The sequence below is a fragment of the Colletotrichum chrysophilum genome, assembly GCF_026319265.1.
Source record: "Colletotrichum chrysophilum strain AFK26 chromosome Unknown scaffold_11, whole genome shotgun sequence".
Classification (NCBI taxonomy): domain Eukaryota; kingdom Fungi; phylum Ascomycota; class Sordariomycetes; order Glomerellales; family Glomerellaceae; genus Colletotrichum; species Colletotrichum chrysophilum.
Window position 1 is genome coordinate 69017 of NW_026517298.1, and position 18141 is coordinate 87157.

At 55.5% G+C, this 18141-nt stretch overlaps 4 protein-coding genes across 4 annotated transcripts; 3 read left to right on the forward strand and 1 right to left on the reverse strand.

Annotated features, from left to right (window-relative positions):
* Nucleotides 1-772: 772 nt before the first annotated feature.
* Nucleotides 773-1781, forward strand: SPG1 (septum-promoting GTP-binding protein 1; the record flags this gene model as incomplete). Its single annotated transcript, XM_053175162.1, has 3 exons — nt 773-1507; nt 1558-1632; nt 1683-1781. 3 exons carry the CDS (start codon nt 773-775, stop codon nt 1779-1781), a joined length of 909 nt encoding a protein of 302 aa, XP_053040782.1.
* Nucleotides 1782-3791: 2010 nt separating this feature from the next.
* Nucleotides 3792-7583, forward strand: COL26b_002236 (uncharacterized protein; the record flags this gene model as incomplete). The annotated part of the gene is made up of 1 exon (XM_053175163.1): nt 3792-7583. One exon carries the CDS (start codon nt 3792-3794, stop codon nt 7581-7583), a length of 3792 nt encoding a protein of 1263 aa, XP_053040783.1.
* A 595-nt stretch (nt 7584-8178) lies between these two features.
* COL26b_002237 (uncharacterized protein) lies at nt 8179-12374 on the reverse strand (the record flags this gene model as incomplete). The annotated part of the gene is made up of 8 exons (XM_053175164.1): nt 8179-8853; nt 8909-9212; nt 9261-9790; nt 9844-10019; nt 10070-11250; nt 11305-11961; nt 12008-12102; nt 12264-12374. The coding sequence occupies 8 exons, from the start codon at nt 12372-12374 to the stop codon at nt 8179-8181; spliced, it is 3729 nt and encodes a 1242-aa protein (XP_053040784.1).
* Nucleotides 12375-14430: 2056 nt separating this feature from the next.
* Nucleotides 14431-17102, forward strand: COL26b_002238 (uncharacterized protein; the record flags this gene model as incomplete). Its single annotated transcript, XM_053175165.1, has 7 exons — nt 14431-14444; nt 14573-14596; nt 14909-15387; nt 15449-15750; nt 15800-16237; nt 16280-16539; nt 16604-17102. The coding sequence occupies 7 exons, from the start codon at nt 14431-14433 to the stop codon at nt 17100-17102; spliced, it is 2016 nt and encodes a 671-aa protein (XP_053040785.1).
* Nucleotides 17103-18141: the final 1039 nt, after the last annotated feature.

The following is an 18141-nucleotide window of genomic DNA, read 5'->3' on the forward strand; positions in this document are numbered from 1 at the left end:
TCTGAAGTCCAGCAAACCTGGTCCAGCCCGGCTTCCCGCTCGCCAACTGCCACCACACCCTTTCTCGCGCCGGTACGTTGCTTGGTCCAATACAAGCCCGTGTTCCTATTGCTCGGCTCGACTCGACTCGACTCCAGCTTGTGGTGGGCAACCCCTGGTTCACCTCCCTCGCCCAATCCCGTCGCTTGTTTCTGTCTGCCACTGCACCGTCTCGACTCCAGAGATACCGTACCGCTCCGTACCGTCCACTGCACCACACACTACCTACCTCACTCTCCTGTCCCTCCTCGACTCCTCCTCCTCTGCCTCTGTTCAGTGTGGAGAGGTTAGGTGAGACATCTTCGCCTGACACTCTCTCGTTCCCTTTCCTCTCACGCCGCCATTCATTTCCAAGACCTGCGTGTCTTTTCGTCGCCAACTTTAATCACTGACGGCTACCACTTCGCAGACCTGAAATTCGAGTCAGGCGCTCAGAGACGATCTGTCGCTGCCTCACTGCACTTGGCTGTGCCCATGAAGCCATCGTCGGGCCTAAACTGAAACCTGCCGCCCACCACCCTGGTCTCTCCTTCGCTCCCCGACAGAGCCTCGTGCCGACGACCAGCTGTCCTCGACACGCTAGACGGCCAACCGCGACGAAACACCTCACCTCTCTTCACCCTTCGCCCGAGACGGAGCCTCTCTGTCCCCGCCTCCCCCGCGATCCTCCACGCTGGATTCCTCAACACTGTCCGCGGGGTCACCGGCCCAGTTCCACGACGCCGTCGACAACATGGAGCACGAATACACCCCCGCCCCGCCTCATCCCGACGATACCCTCGGCGGTCTTGACGGCTCTCCTCAGGTCGTCCAGTCCAACGGATACGAGTACGCAGAGAAGCAGCGCCATCAATCAGCCCAATCCATCGACCAGGGCCTCCCACCACAATCACCACGGGCCGATGAGCACGCCGACCGGTACAACACCCCGCCGCTGCCCATGAACGCTCCTCCCATCTCAAGACCGGCATCTGGCCTCTCGGGCAACGGCGCACAACAGGGCTACACCGACCATGCGTCACGAAGCAGCGCCGGCGCCGAGGCTGCGGCGAGCAACGGTCGCAACCACGTCGTTATCAAGGTTGGCATGGTGGGAGATGCGCAAATCGGCAAGACGAGTTTGATGGTCAAGTACGTGGAGGGAAGTTGGGACGAGGACTACATCCAGACACTGGGCGTCAACTTCATGGAGAAGACAATCTCCATCCGGAATACCGAGATCACTTTCTCCATCTGGGATTTGGGCGGTCAGCGCGAGTTCGTCAACATGCTGCCCCTCGTCTGCAATGACGCGGTCGCCATCCTCTTCATGTTCGACCTCACACGGAAGAGCACCCTCAACAGCATCAAGGAGTGGTATCGCCAAGGCCGAGGCTTCAACAAGACGGCCATCCCAATCCTAGTGGGCACCAAGTACGACCATTTTGTGAACTTCCCAAGGGAAGACCAAGAAGAGATCTCCAACCAGGTATATCACATTCGCCTTCTTGTGCTCTTCATGTAACTGACACACCATAGGCTCGCCGCTTCGCAAAGGCGATGCGCGCGGCGTTGATCTTCTCCAGCACGAGCCATAGTATCAACGTGCAGAAGGTGACACCACCAGACGACCCGCCAGACGACCAAAAGCTGACTCGTCGCAGATCTTCAAGATTGTGCTTTCCAAGGCCTTCGACCTCAAGTGCACCATCCCCGAAATCGAGAACGTAGGAGAGCCGTTGCTCCTGTATCAGTCCTGCTGATTTGAGCCGACCGCGCCAGCCAGTTGTCCTGGCTCTGGTGCGATGCCCTCGACTACGTTCGATCACGTACCTCTGTTCAACTCGACTGTCGCATACTTATAATGGATCATGACCCATTACGTACTTTACGACCTTCAAAAACGTGCTGATCTTCATCGGCTGAACTACTGGAGCCTCCTCGTTAGGCATAAGGCGGGCCGTTAAGAACCTGGCGACCGCGCAGCCCCGACTTCGAGACTTTCAGATTGCATAGAGCGCCACGAGCTCATTTTTCCGGGCATAATTCGACTATCGACCCGAATCACTCACTTTTTTCATTTGTAACAAAACTCGCCGGTAAGGCATCATCACAGCGTTTTCAGTGTTACCAGTTTGATCAACGCGCACACCATCACACTCACACCACACATTACACATTTCCCTCCTGATCGCAATTGGCGTTGCACACATCCGTTCAACTCTTCTTCTCAAAGATTGGTAGGGAACGGCGGGCCTGGTTGAAGGCGGGATAAGATGCATTTTAGGATCATGGTCTGGCGGGGCTCCCTCCACTCTGTTAATTCTCTTCAAACTCTTCTCAGCACAGGGAGACGAAGAGGGAAATGGGGCTGGAAGGGAGTGCCCGTCTTGTTCTTGGGCGTAACGGCCGTTGCACACTGCACCAGAGAAGAAGTGGTGCAGTAAAACTTGCTTTTGACACATTTTCCTTTTTCTGTCGCTTTTTTGGACTCAGATCACCATCAACCTGATATGGCCAACCCAGTTGTTGTTTTTCCGGGGTCTCCCTGAAGATGATGGAGAAGACGATACAAGCAGGAAAGAAGAGACCACCATGTAACAAGTAATTCACCTTGCGTGTTTTTTACTTCGCCCACTTTTTTTTTCTTTTCCTCTCTGAAAAAAACATGTCTCTGACTTTGCAGAGGCTGAAGGAGTAGACGGCTTTGGAACCTTGGTCCGTAGGGGGCGACCGTGTAATATTTTTTGTAAAGCCTGCCGTCAAAGTAGACGACGCAGGCTGAGATCGGACAATCCACATGCCGTTGAGAGAGAAAATGCCTTCCCGTTGGTGTCAATTTCCTTGAGATGTGCATGCTAACCGACAGGAGTTAGTTGAGGGTGTTATTTGGTGAGTGCCGGGTTGTCCATGTCAATGCTCATTTGCCCATTGCCCAAATGACGTGCATCGAACGAGATTCTCGGAATTGGCGTCGGTCGGGGTGGAGGAAACGTGGATGAATTTGACGGGCGTGTGCGAGATTGAAAGAAGGTGGTAACTACCATCAGCTCTGCCTCGCCTCTGCCTCGCCATCGACAACGCGTCTTCCTTTGATTGTTAGTGGGCATTTGACTAAGGTATTTCAGGACAACCTCATTTTCATCTGTCCCAAGGAGCCTTGGATTGTGAGCCCTAACGCTCAACTTACCGGGACGTGGTTTGGCGTTGCGTATTTTCATTCCTGAAATCGGCCACTCATTTGACTAGCTTTTGCATTGTTCGCGACTCTTGTCGGCGTCGACCTCAGCGCCGGGTTGGGAATCCGAAAGTCAGGCCGGCAAGATGCCCGGGGCATTCGCGGGGTGCCCACACCGATCGGTAATCGCGGCACCGCCATCAGCCACATCGGGCGGCCGTTACGGAGCCGAACCGACAAGCACACTGTCAGCGATCTACACTAACGATAAGCTGTTCTTTTCTGCTTCTTGCATCCTCCGGAGGCGCGCGACTATTTTAGCAACCTCAAGCTTCAGCCGTAGGATTTGTCCGGTTTCGCCATTGCGTAGCGTGCTGACCTTATGATACCACCCACCTCGATCCTTTCGAGGTGCTGTGCACCGCCACGGCATCTGCCAGGCAGCAGACTGAAGTTCTGATGCCACACACTCTCTCTATAGCCCAGAAAATGACTTGTCCTTTTCATAGTTCTTGATCTTGCGAGAGCCCTAGGAGAAAACATCATTCAACGTTTCTGCATTCTATTCAGCCCAGCGACGTTGATCACGGCGCCGATGGAACACCCGCAACCCGACCAGGACGATGCCATCCCGACGGAGGAAGTCATCGCGGCGGCAGGAGAATGGATCGTGAGCCTGTGCAGCAAGAAAAACACACACGACGATCCGCAGGGATTCACTCCTCTCGAGCAGCTGAAATTCGACGAGTTCTTCGTGCTGTATCGGCAGTCGCCGGTGTTCAAACGGTACCACGTCGAGGCCGTGCGGAAATGTCTCTCAAAGGGGTTGAAACCGGACTATCGCCTTGCACGCATATTGGTAGAGAAGGACGACACGCATATTCTGTTTGCAAAGGAGAAGGATGTGCTGCAGGTCGCGATCAAAGCGGTCAAGGTCGAGCCTGGGTTGCTTGGCCAGTCGCCCAGAGAGTCGAGTCCTGAGCTCATGGCCATGGTGGAGCTCTTGATCGAACACGGGGCTTCGGTCACTTGCTTGGATGAGGATGGAAATACGGCTTTGTTCCATGCTTGCATACTGGGGTATGGGGAACTCTTCCGTTTTCTGGGGGCCGCTGGAGCGGAACTTTCGACTGAGCATCACCGGTCCACCCCTGTACAACTGGGCAAAGCCGAGGACGGGCTTGAGGGGCCTCAGCAGGTCAAGCCGGAGACCAAAGTCAATCTTCTTCAGGTCACGCTTGACGCCTTGATATCGCCGCAACGCATCGTCGACATGACTTGGGTTGGCTGGCCGCCTGGGGTGAATTACGACAGACCGATGTGGGCGCTGGATCTCAAAGACACCTGGGGCGGCATCATACTTCACCTCTTGCAGGCAGGACTCTCGTACACCAAGGAAGACCTAGGACTTGTTATGCTGCTGCACATTGCCTGCTATCAGGGCGCATTCGAATTCGTTGAGAAGCTACTTAGCTTTGGTGTCGCTACCAATGTGGCCGGTCCTAGAATGGTAGACGGAGGCCAGGGAGAGGGAGACTCGTTTGGTTCTGCCCTACATGTAGCCGCCGCTACAAGTCAGCTTCCAGTCGCGAAGCTTCTCATGGAACACGGCGAAAGCCCGCGAACCCGCCGGCGTTGCGTCTTTGGCAACCGGGCGACGGATAAGGATAAAACCCCTTTAGAGGTAGCCATCGCATCAGGGCGCTACGGAGACGCAGAAAGACTTCTGACCTTTACGGAAGGCCTCCTAGCATGCGCGGAAAGCCTTGAAGAGTCCGACTACCAGGAGATGATCGCCCACTGCGCCCGTAGGAACCAGCTCGACTTCGCGAAACGTCTCCTCCGGCGCGGCATCCACCCGCATACGGTGCCCGCCGACGTTGCCAGCCTCGAGATGGCGCGACTCCTCATATCCCACGGCGCCGTCCTGGATCCCGCCGCGATGCAGAAGAATGCGCTGTCGAGACAGCAGCTGGAGCTGTTGCGCTGGTGCGTCGGTGAGTACGGGCCGCAGCTCGCCTCGGACCCAGAAAGCTGGGGCAAGACGGCCATTCGGTTGATCAGCAGCGGGCATGCGTACCTGGACACTATTCGGTATCTGGTCTCCGAGTATCCCGGCCCGCACGTTGACTGGGTGTTCAGCGCCAGGCTGCGGCGCGACGAGAAGGACCAGCCGACGCCGACGAGCTGGCTGCATCTTGCGATTGTCAGGGATAACGTCAGGGCTTTGCGGATGCTTCTTGAAGCTGGCGCTGATCCTGGGTGTCCTGGTCTGGAGTTGGATGCGTCAACGGCGATGCGGCAAGGCCAATATCATTCCCTGAAGAACATCGGTGAGCGGCTGCATGTGGTCAAGATGCTGGAATGCAAGCTTCATGGCGATGACGGCTGGTCACTACCTTCTTATGGGGAGCTCATAACTCGTCAAAAAGATGCCATATCCAAACAAAGACGGGCGTGGGACTTGCGGCTACAACAACTCGTCGAGACTCGACAACAGTCTCCTGATGTTATGTCGCAGTTGAAGTGTGGGCCACCAACAACAACTGCACATTTCAACGCCACCAACAGTATACTTGAGTATACCCCTTTACCTAGCAAAAGCTCGTTCCGCCTCCTAGAGTTGCTCCCCTCAAGCAGCCGCGCAGCGCCCTTGAGTGGTCGTCTAGTACAGAGTGACATCACCTACCAGCCAGACTACGAAGCTCTGTCATACGTCTGGGGAGACGGCAGTCCTAGCAAACATATCTTCATCGAAGAACACACCGTCCCGATCACTACAAATCTCCACTTGGCGCTGGTACACCTCCGTCACAGCAGCGAAGCCCGAACTCTCTGGGTCGACGCCCTCTGCATCGACCAGTCGACCCACGGCGAACGCAACCAGCAGGTCATGATCATGGGAGACATCTACAAGTCCGCGCGCCAGGTCGTGGTCTGGCTGGGCGAAGCCGCCGACGACTCCCATCTCGTGTTCGAGCACCTCAAGGACAAGTCAGCAAAGAAGTCTTGGCCTAACGTCGCGAAACCGACGCCCCGTCTGCGCCGCGCGTGGCTCGCCCTCATCACGCGCCCGTGGTTTTTCCGCACCTGGGTCATACAGGAGGTCGCGCTGAGCCGCAAGGCCGTCGTCATGTGCGGGGAGGACGCGGCGCCGTGGATGGACCTGGGCTCCGGCCGCTCTGATATCTCGGGCGGCGCCAACGGGCTGTCGAGCAGGCTGAGTTTCCCGGGCAATCCTCCGGACCATCCCATTTCAGGGTTCGACGCGGACAGTCACATCTGGAGGCTGCGCTTGTTGAAGTACGGCAGCGACCCCGTGAGCATCATGCGGTACAGCCGCGTCTGTCAGACGAGCGAAGTTGAGGACAGGGTGTACGGCATTTTGGGGTTGTTCGAGCCCGGCTTCGTCACGGTGGACTATGATATGCCAGTGGAGCAGATATTCCGCCAGTTTACGGAAGCCGTGATCCGGCTGACGGGAGATTTACGCGTGTTGAGGTGTTTCGGCGTTGGAGCGCGGACGAAGTCCCTGCCGACTTGGGTTCCCGACTTTACAGATACGGCGACGGCGGGCACGCTTCCCCTACACTCGTGGCACCCTCCCTACGGAATCCCGCAAGACTTGGACTATCGAGTGGTGGACGGGACTTCTTCCAGTGTTCCCGCAAGCGAGCTGACGCAAAAGATTCTCCCCGGGATGTCCTTCCGAGACGATGGTGCGCTTTTGCTTAGAGGAAAGCGAGTCGACACGATACGATCCCTGGGGCCCGAACTGCCTGCAGACACAGCCTACACTCCCGGAACAGACGCATTTGCCAGGGTCATGCGAGAGTGGGAGGCCCTCGCAGCGGCGCTGATTTCCGAGTGGAAGAAGACGACGAATGCCCCGTCAGTGACGCGGGCGTTTGCGGCCACTCTGGCGGCCAGCCATGGTGATGAGCTGCACAGCATCGACTTTGGGTTCGCCGAGTGGTACCGCCATTGCGGCACGGGGATACTCGAGCAGGCGGATCCGGGCATGATGTTGCGGGACCGCGAATTCTACCTCTGGTGGCTGGGCGTCGGGAAACGGGACAAAGAAGAGGGTGTGACTGCCACTGAAGTTGAGTATGAACTCCGCGAGTTTGGCAAGCAGATGGAGCTTTCATGCTACGGCCGGCGTTTTTTTATCACGGAAGACGGGTCCATGGGGCTCGCTGGTCCTCGGGCACGGGTCGGTGATCATGTCGTGTTCTTTCCCGGGGCAGATGAGCCGTTTGTGCTGCGTCGGCGGGAGGAGGGTGAGGGATGGGTGATGGCGAATGATTGTTACTTGTATGGGCTGGAACCGTATGCTTTTTTTCAGGATGAAGAGCGTTTGGTGGAGCAGTTTGTATTATTTTGAGAACCTTGTGCCTGGCCGACCATGAACCGTCGGCGGATATATGTAAATTTCATCGAAAGCCAGTCTTGGAATATGCTGGTGCTCGGGCGGAGAAGACAATGCAACACGTCAACATTACAATACATGCGTTGTAAGGTATATTGTATTGTATTGCTGTAATATAATATGTTGTATTCCTGTGATGTGATGTATGCTTTCTCTGTATTGTATTTTGTAATGTATTGTATTTTGTAATGTATTGTATTGTATTACTGTTGTATTGTATTATGTCGCCGTTGTTATCGTACCATCGTTATCATTATTGTGGCTGTCGTCGTCGTCGCTACTATCGTCTTCGATATGGTAGGGGTACTTAAAAACACAGTAATCTTAGCCGCGTGGACACGGGAGAATCAGTGTAGACAGGACCATCAACAATGCGTTGTTATCTTGAAGTGGATAAACATTAAGATCTACTCTACAGTTCTATGGTGGCCGAGTTGTGTGCAGTTGATGCGTACGTTGTACAGGGTAATGTCTCCCAACGCCATGCCGAAAAACCCAAGGAGGAGCCATTTGCTCAACTCCTGATGACAAAAGAATCCTCAGTGTCCCTCTACTCGAGATTCTGCGCCTCGCACATTTGCTTGTACATGCCACCCTTGGCTACCAACTGCGCGTGCGTCCCCTTCTCCACGATCCTGCCCCCGTAAAACACGCAGATGATGTCCGCGTCCTTGACTGTGGATAGACGATGGGCGACAGCGATCGTGATCCTCTCGCCGTCGCGCGCCGCCTCGTTGAGCGCCCGCTGCACAATCTTCTCCGACTCCGTGTCCAGCGCGCTCGTCGCCTCGTCGAGCAGCAGGATCCTCGGGTTGCGGATCAGAGCTCTCGCGATCGCGATGCGCTGCCTCTGGCCGCCGGACAGCTGCATGCCGCTGCTTCCGCAGGGGGTGCCGAGGCCTTCGGGGAGGGACGAGACAAAGTCCCAGGCGTTGGCCGCGCGGCAGGCCTGCTCGATCTGCGCGTCGGGCACGTCGGTGAGAGAGTCGGAGTCGATGCCCAGGGCGATGTTCTCGCGGATGCTGCCCTGGAAGAGGGTCGGCTCCTGCTGGACGAGGGCGACGAACTGGCGGTAGAGGCGCGGGTTGAGCTCGGAGAGGGCGGCGTCGCCGTCGATGCGGATCGTGCCGGTTGTTGGGTCGTAGAAGCGCTCGAGCATGGCGATCATGGTGCTCTTTCCGCAGCCGGAGGCGCCTACCAGGGCGACGAATTGGCCCTTCTTGATCTGCGATGTGTCAGTCTCGATTCTCGTCAGTTTGTAGAGGACTGGGACGGCTTACCTCCAGATCGACGCCGCGCAGGACGTGGGCTTCGGGACGGAGGGGGTAGGAAAACTTCAGGTGATCAAAGTCGAGAGAGGTGCCTGACTTGGGGGCCTTGTCGTGGTTGTCGGGCGTCTCCTGGATGGTTGGCTGGAGATCGTGAAGCCAGAAGAGGTAGTTTGCGGCGTTGATACCCTTGGTCATGCTGCTGGAGTACTGGAAGAGTTGTGCGGCGGCTTGACCGGAGAAGAACGTGCCCATGAAGGCGACGAAGAACTGGTACATGCTAATCTCGTTGAAAGACAACAGTCGGCAGCCGTACCTGCGGTGTGTTAGTGTGAGCTAGAATAAGAAGGGGCTAGGAACATACCAGAAGCCAAGAGCCATGAAAAAGTACTCGATGCATTGAGTAAGACCAAAGGCAACGGTCATGGTGAAGAGCGGTGCCGTTGAAGCCCTGACTGCGTGGTCAAGTTCGTCTGTGTATCTCTTCAGAACGGACTCCTCAATAGCCAAAGACGAGACTGTCCTGATGGCGGTGACCGACTCCGAGGCGATGGCAGCGCTGGCAGAGTAGCGCTTCGACGTGCTGTTGTCGAGCTTGGAGTCCAGGCGGACCTTGATATACCCCGAGCTCACCAAGGGCGGGAGACCGGCGAGCACAACAACCAGACCAAGCTTCCAGGTGGTAGCAATGGCCAGGATACTGCAAGCCACTACGTTGAGGGTCGAGATCAAGATGAGGCCAATGTTGAAACCCATGAGCTCCAAGATGGACTGCGGATTGGACTCAAGCTTGCTGGCCAGAGCGCCAGTGTTGTTCTCTCTGCGGTCGAAGAATTGGAGGTCTTGTCGGAGGAAATCGTTGAGAGCCTGCTTACGGAGCTTGTGATTGAGGCCCTATCATGCGTTAGATCAAGCACTTCGAGTATCAGATTAGGGGCCAACTTTACCTGTGCAATTGTGTTGGTCGTCCAGCCCATAGCAAAGTAGCAGACAAAGACGCCGAGAGCGAGAACGAAGAACATCAGAGAATAGAAGTTGCCTTTGGAGATCATTTCTGAGCCTGTCAGAGTAAAGACGTCGACGAGGTTGGCGATGATCAAAGATTGACCAGGGAATGCACCAGCTGCATACTGTCAGCAAATGTCACGGAGGATGCATCTTCAAGGCACTTACCAGCTACAACAACGGCAACCAAGGTGCTAAAGTAAGCCCAGTTCAACTCTGGGGTCTCGCGAACCATTCTGATAACCACGCTGATGAGGCCCTGCTGCTTGTGATGGTCGTAGTTGTCACGCTCCTTTTGGAGCTCCATGCGGTTCTGGTCTGCAGTCCGGTACCGACTCATAGTCTTGGTCATCTCGATGTTCTCTTTCGGGGCAGAATCGTCGTCATCTCCCTCAGTCTCGGTGATAGATCCCTCTTCAGAAACAGACAGATTCTGGGCTCTAACGAGACGGGTGTACGCGCCGTCCTGCTTGAGAAGTCCCTCGTGAGTTCCCTGCTCCACAATCTTGCCCTTGTTCATCACGACGATGTTGTCTGCCTTGCGAATCGTTGCTAGTTTGTGCGCGATGGTAATTGTGGTGCGACCTTCAGAGGCCTTGTCGAGAGCCTGTTGGACGACACCCTCCGCGTGCGGGTCGAGAGCACTGGTAGCCTCGTCCAGCAGGAGAACCTTGGGCTGCGAGATGATGCTGCGAGCGATGGCCACACGTTGCTTCTGTCCACCTGAAAGGAGACCACCGCGCTCACCAATCATGGTGTCATAACCCTCTGGAAGCTGTGAGACAAAGTCGTGCGCAAAGGCAATCTTGGCGGCCTCTTGCACCCGCTGCATTTGCTCCTCCCGCGGGGCATTCTCCCACTGGGTTCCGACCAATCCATTGGCAATGTTGTCGAAGACTGTGCCCTGGAACAGAATGGGTTCCTGTTGGACAAGACGGACATTCTTACGAAGCCAGTTGAGGTTGAGACGATCGATTGGTTTGCCGTCAAGCTTGATGGTGCCAGCCTTGGGGTTGTACCAGCGCTCAATCAAGCCAATGATGGTACTCTTTCCGGAACCGCTGGAGCCCACAAGAGCGGTGACCTTGCCCGCGGGGATGTGCAGAGAGAAGTTGTCCAGCACAGTAACGCCAGGTCTGGTAGGGTACGAAAAGGTGATGTTCTCCAGGTCGACGACTCCAACAGTGTCAGTTGGCTGCTCACCCGACTTGTCGAACGGATCGATTTCCGAAGGCCGGTCGATGAGCTTGAACAAATGAGCTGCGGCGGAAGCGGCACGGGTGAACTCGATGATGTACGGGGTCAACATGGTCAGAGCAGTAGTACCAATGACAACGGAAAGAAGAACGCTGATAGACGTTAGTTCCTCAGCACTGAATCGAGGGAACAGGGATTACACTTACGTGAAAATATCTCCAGACTCGGTAATCTCACCACGGTTCATCATGTGGATGCCCTGCCAGAAGGCAAGGGCGAAGCCGGCGTAAATGACGAAGTACTCGAAGGAAAACAGGATACCGAAAAGGGGCGACTTCTTGTTTCCGAGATTATGGGCGTCTTGCAGAAACTTGTCAAATTTCTGAACCAGTCTTGACCTGATTTCGAATGCGTGAACGGTTCGAGCACTTGCGAGGATACCTTCGGAGAAGGAACCTGCCTGGGCGTAGGTATCGAGGATCTTGGTCTCAAGGGCAGCCTCGAAGGTTGAGGCAACACCCATAACGACGAGAATGAGGGGCGCAATGCCGACAACGATAAGCGTGAGCTTCCATTGCGTGATGAAGGAGATGATGAAGGCGGTAACAAAGACGGCAAGTCCTTGGAAGGTCAGGGCAAGCTTCTCGGCGATTCCAGCCTGGATTAGCCGTCCGTTGGAGATGGCCTGGGTCGCGATGGAGCCGCCGGTGCCAAAGTCGTAGAATGCTACCTCTTGTCGGAGGGCGGCATGGAGGTACTTGTGTCGAAGGTTCCTCGTGATGCGGTAGGCGGAGAATGTCGTCAGCGAAATGTAGCCGTACGCAAGTGCGAATCTGGCGATTCCCAGGTAGACGAAGTAGAGACTGGCGGAGTTAGCTCCGAATTCAAAAAACCGAGTGGTGTACGTACGCGAGCTTGGAGACCTCGCCGCGGAAGTGGTCCGGAGTGGACTTTCCAGTGGTGAAGTCCTGGATGGTCGTGACGAAGCTGCCAAAAATCAAGTTCTGGAGAGCGATTCCCGCACCAGATCCCACTGCACATATCAAAGCAACGGCTTGAAGAATCCTCTCAAACGTTCCTCCGTATGAAAAGATCCTCTTTGAAGAGTCAGCGCAAGATACGACAGGAAAATGGAGCAGATGGAAGGCGCTTGATAAGCTCTTACCAAATAGGCCTTGAAGGCGCCACCCTCCCCTTTGACAGCGTCGGCCGGGGAGCTATCCGCAGCGAAGTCCTCCGCCGGGACGGTTTCCCTTTTCTCGGCTTCGGCCCCCATTATTTCGGGGTTTCGATCCGTAGTCGCAAACTGTAGTTGAGGATTTTCGTATTTTCGTAATCGGGTTTCTTTTTCGTTTTTCGTGGTGAAATTTTGGTTGGGTGATGAAGCTCTGGCGCCTTTTGGGAAGTGGGAGGCAAGGGACGAGCTTCACAGTGTTTGGGTGGTGGTGATGATGCGCTTTTGGATGGAAAACAACGGACGAAGAGCTTATATCTTGCAGCACGTCATGACTTGGTTGACGAAATTTCGGAGGCTTTCACGAAAAGACGCGGCCACCTTTCGCCGTGCGCCTTCCTTGTCGGGATTCCAAAGAATTTGCGCTGCGTTTGTCCGAATTACAGGAGTCAATGTCGCCAGCTTCATCATTGAAACCCCCATTACACTCGTGGACGGCGTTCCGCGGACCAGGAAGAGTGGGGCCCGCCAAGAGCCGGAAAAGATAAGTTTATCTGATTGGCCCGGAAGCGCTTGGCGGGTTGACAGCGGGGGCCGAAGGGGCCAACTCCGGCATCCCACAGCGTCGGACGACGGTGTTCGCGGGCTCCGATTCTACGGACTTTCAGGAGGCTCGGCCAGCTTAAAGGGTTCGTCGCGTCCCCGGATTTGGTCAGCATTCGTCCATCCAAACGGCCGAACGCGTGGTCACGCCGATGACTCTTCCATCATGCGGCAGCATGCCAGTTGGTGCGTTTTCTGAGACGCGACGACACTGTCGCTCAAACGACACGTGTGAGACGCCGCACTCGCAAAAGATTCGTCGTCTCACCCTCCTCTCAAGGTGAGCCAAGGTGAGCCAAACGGGTCAATGCTGCCGCCGACTCCGTTTGTGTCGCTCCCAACCACGACCTCTCAACTACTTGACAGGTTGCAGGCATGCAGCCAAGCTGCCTCGAAGCCGTCCGTATCCATACTCAGCCCGGGCAAACGTAGGATGGCTGAAGACATTGTGACACAACTCACACTTGAGGGTATGACATGCCATCTCGTCTTGAAAGTGGTAACTGTTGTCAACACACTCACCCATCAGCAAAAGAAGACATGAAGAGGAATTGATACAACGGCCGACCGAACGGCCTCGACAGCGGCGGGAGTCCTGGGGTTTTGGACAAAGTCTCAAGCTTAGACGAGCTAAGTTTAGCCATAATGCCCGCGGGATATCTCGATGAACTGGTCGCTATTCAGAGGAACATAGCCCGCCATTTGTCAGTACCGGTGGGGTGACCCTGGGAGCAACCGGTGGGATAGGCCCGAAGATGCGCTAGAACCACTGCAAAAGCGGGATCTACAGCTGTACTGCCCCTATGCCGACGAATCAAGTCTCTGTAAAGTCGCTACTAGAACTGAACAGGCCCGTGCCCTGGCTAAGTATTCCTCTTCAGGATGGCTTCTACAGCGGCCAGTCCGGGGCTGGCGGCTTGGGTCTGCCCTGGACGGTTGGCTGTGCGTGTCCCCTGAATGCTGCCAGTCCCCAGGGGGCATTGAAGCTTAATCTCTAAGAAAAATCCATGTCCGCCTTGTACTGCTCGCACACGAACCATTCATATGAGCCATGTCCCGGGTCCCTTTCTTGTGCAACAGCTGCTCATCCTTTCATAACTGCAGATACGAATCTCCATGTGCTTGCCCTAAGCCTAAGCCTCAGCCACAGCCTCTTTGCCAGAGCCTAGCTACCTTAGCTCCAAGAGATACAGCCACCGGTATCCCGCCGAGCACCCGGCGGCCTCGACCCATAGTGCTTCGGTTGCGGGCCCCGCGCGCTCCGCATTCGTTTCTAAGAAGAGCTCAAAGAACGCCTCCGGACGGCATCCTCCCTCCCGAACTTACTCCCTGAGTTCCGACCCCCAACGCCCGCTCTTTCAACCTGCTCGGAGCCCGACGTCACCCGCCCCCGAACCTGTCTGGGTCCCCACCTTTCGGTCGTTGAGTCACTGTTCCGGGCTCGGATCCTCTGCCCATCTGTCATCCGCCCCGCCGGCTTCTAGAAGACTGCGACCCCTTGCATCTAAGCCTTTTCCACACCTGACAGAACCACACCCACATCCCGCCGGCCATCATGGAGGCCGAATCGTCTGGTGCAGGCGCTGGAGCAACAGGCCCCGGTTCAAACCCTTCTTCTCTCCCGATCAAACGAGCGGCAAGTTTTTGAAAAATCATGGTCCCTTGATTTGAGTTCATCCAACTGACCCAATATGTAGTGTGACGCTTGCCGTGCTCGTAAGGTACGCAGATGGCCCCCTAGCAACCTCAACCCTTGTTCCCTTTACACTAGTGTAGCCATAATATGTGTCATGTCACTCGCAGCCATTCATTGGACGCTGTGAGCTGACGTTGTGAATCCCCAGATTCGTTGCGATAGAGAGACCCCCTGCGCCCACTGCCAACACGCCGGCATCGAGTGTAAGAACACCTCGGGCCTGAAGCCAAAGGAGAAGAGAACTCGCATTCTCATCACCCCTCAATAGTATGTGTCCCATCTCATCGCATCGTGAAAAAAAAAAACTTGTTTCTAACAAACTCACCCCACCTTCAAGCGAAAAGAAGATTGATCTTATTGACCGCCGCCTGGACGGCGTCGTACGTCTTCTCGAAGACCTCAAGTTGCAACTCCCCACAGTCGCGACAGCTGCGGCCTCGGCTTCGTCCGCTCCCGCCGCCGCTGCCAAGTCTGGCGCGCTGCCCTCGCAACCCGCCACCACCTCGACATCGACCCCTGCCAGCCATGTCAACACCGTGCAGCCGACCGGGCCCATGCTCGAGGGCGAATCATCAATGACGGCCCAGTCCATATTTGCTCATGAGTTCCTTCGCAAAACTGTCGGTGACAGCGCATCAGTTCTCGAGATGCGGGAAACCCTCGACGCCCTCCACTCGCTCGTCGAGGGGCTGAAGCAGCAGTCTGCTTCTCATGAACTGACGTATGCTCATGCCAGGCCTGTTCCACGGCCGGCCTTGAGTGAATGGGAAATGCCTCCGGTACAATCTGCAGTCAGCGTCATCCGCGATGCTAAAGGTACGACTTTATTGCCCGGCCGTTTTCTACTGCACCGCTAACTTTCCGCCTTGTACAACAGCGCAGCGAGTGCTTGGCGTTCAATGGGTCAACAACTTTTTGCATCCGGATCACTTTGTAGATCTCACACTCAAAGTCTTCTTTGCCCCAACTGAATTTAATGAAGCCGAGTTCATCATCGTCAATGCCGGACTGGAGAGTCTCTACCTGGATATGATCATGACAGGGAAAATCACGGAACAACAAAAGGAAGAGTACACCAAGATGAGCGCGATCTGTCGTGATAACCTGGAGACCGCCCTCGCCAACCTTCCCCTACATCTGCCAGCAACAATGGACATGATTGTGGCTTTGCTCTTCGGGGTGAGTTAAACGAACTCGGCTGCATTGTTTGATGGCTTACAATTTACAGGCGTACCACGCCGTCGAGGTAGCAAAACCGTCCCTTGCATGGACGCTCAACTGTGCAGCGGCTCAGCTGTGTCAAAGTCTCGGATACCACAGAATAGCTTCTGTAAGGAGTAGCAACAAGGACGACGAGGACTACAAGATCTTCCTGTTCTGGTCCGTGTACTTTGTAGACAAGAGTCTGTCGCTCCGTCTTGGCAGGCCGTCGAACATCCAGGACTACGACGTCACCGTCCCATACCCGTCAAGTTCAAGCAAGATCCACGGGGCGCTCATGAGCTACTTCTGCTTGTGGGTAATCGTCTCGAGCATCCAGGGGAAGACGTATGAGCAGCTGTACAGTCCTGAGGCACTCTCACAACCAGCTTCCGTCCGTGAAGGTCGCGCTCGGGGTTTGGCTGCGGAGTTGCAGCGCGTGACGGAGCGCACGCAAGAGACTCACGTAAGTGCACAACACGGGTCTGCATGTCTCAGTACTGACCAGTTTGACCAGGCGCAATATCTTCAAGCAGCGATTGAGGCCGTCGGTGAAAACACCATGGACTTTTTCAATGTCTCAGATGAGGTTCTGAGGTTGTCGTTGTTGACCATCATCTACCGAGCCGTGCCATCGCCTCCCGGTTCCCCGACGACATTCAGCACCGAGTGCATCGATGCAGCAAGGGCGACCTTGCAAAGACACCAGGACTGTATGAAGATCATGGCAAAAGACGGCTATTATCTTTTCCCCATGTACATGAACTGGTAAGTGTCACTGATTGCATGATTACAATCACGCGAACAAGCAGGTTGCTGACAAGTCGCATAGGACAATTCTCTTTGCTCCGTTTGTCCCGTTCATTGTGATTTTCTGTCAAGTCATGGAGACCAACGACGCAGCGGACCTCGCCCACCTGCAAGCATTCGTCACATCGATACAGGCCGCCAAGGAGTTCACTGAAGCGTCAGCCAGGCTCTACCGGCTGTTCCACGTGCTGTACAACGTGGCGTTCCGGTACGTCGAGATGCGGAAGGACTCGCAGCAGTCGGAGCAGGTGCAGGCTAGCCACGAGATGGACAAGTATCTCACGGCGCTCGGGTTCCCGCCGGCGGGGCTGACTGGCGGTGGCGCCGATCGGCAGCAGACCGGGGGCGAAGTAGGGAACCCGGAGCAGATGGGGTCGCTCGAGGACGGTATGAACCCCGCCGGGCCGGGACCGCTCAACCAGATGATGTGGATGGGCAATGCGTCGCAGCTGGAGGATTGGTTTTACAGTAACCAGCAGATGATGGGTCTTGTGGAAGACGACACGTCGTTTTTGCAGTGAAATTTTGCTGAAGGGTCATGGTGTGTCGCGGTATGCGAGAAGAAAAAAAGGCATCAGGGATGCTAACGCCCAAAGGCGCGGAAGGCAAAATATTATGTATTAGACCAGGGAAGTAGAAGGGTAGATGATGGAGCTTGAGAGCTTTCAGTACGAAGAAAGCATCGCCTCTCACCATGACTAAGACGGCCGCTGGAAGACATCATCCGACCACTGCTGTGCGAGACTGAGAAGGTTGACACTAAATCTGCAACAACCCAGCTGGAGAACGTATCTCTGCTTCTCCAACTCAGATGTCGCAGTTCCATTGGCTGTCCTCCTGCCGCATCTTGCAACCGCCCGTCTTCAACGAGGAAAAGCCCGAGCTAGCCGACGCAAGTTTTCCTTTTCTGTGCGCAGCTGCATGCATTACACATGTGACGGAAGTCGTCATCAGGCTGGCTAAATTGGAGTCGAGACGACACCTTGACAAGTACGAGCTACTGCCCAGGCGCTCTGTTGAAGTTAACCTGTAAAGTTTGCTTTTGATATCTGAGTCTATTTATCAACCCTACGCTAGGTGTGTTCCAGAAATATGAAGAGATTTGGGACAACTGAATCTGGATCACGGGGAGGGAGCACGGAAGATGCGGATACCCACGGATACAGGGGGCAGACTGCTGCAGCTTCTCCGCATCACGGCAGCAAACACGGGTCAAGATGAGGCCAGGGATTCTATGTCGCAGCCCGTGCGGCATAATGACCCATGAGTCCGTCTCCCGTCGCATTGGCTTGAGACGAATACTCTGTCATGCGTACAATGTAAACTGGCTGATGGCGGTGCTCGAGGAGAGCTTTATCAGGCTTATCGACGGCTTATCAGATGCTTGGATAGCGGGGAAAAGAGCCGTGCTGCCATGTTTTAGCGCCATGTTTGGTATCCACGGCCCCACCCCCGCACTGGAGAAGCGGGTGAGCGGGTCCAGGGCGCAATCGAGGTAACTTCTTCCCTGCACGGAGGCGTGCAGCAGGCCACTTCCTCCAGCAGCTCACACCATCACCC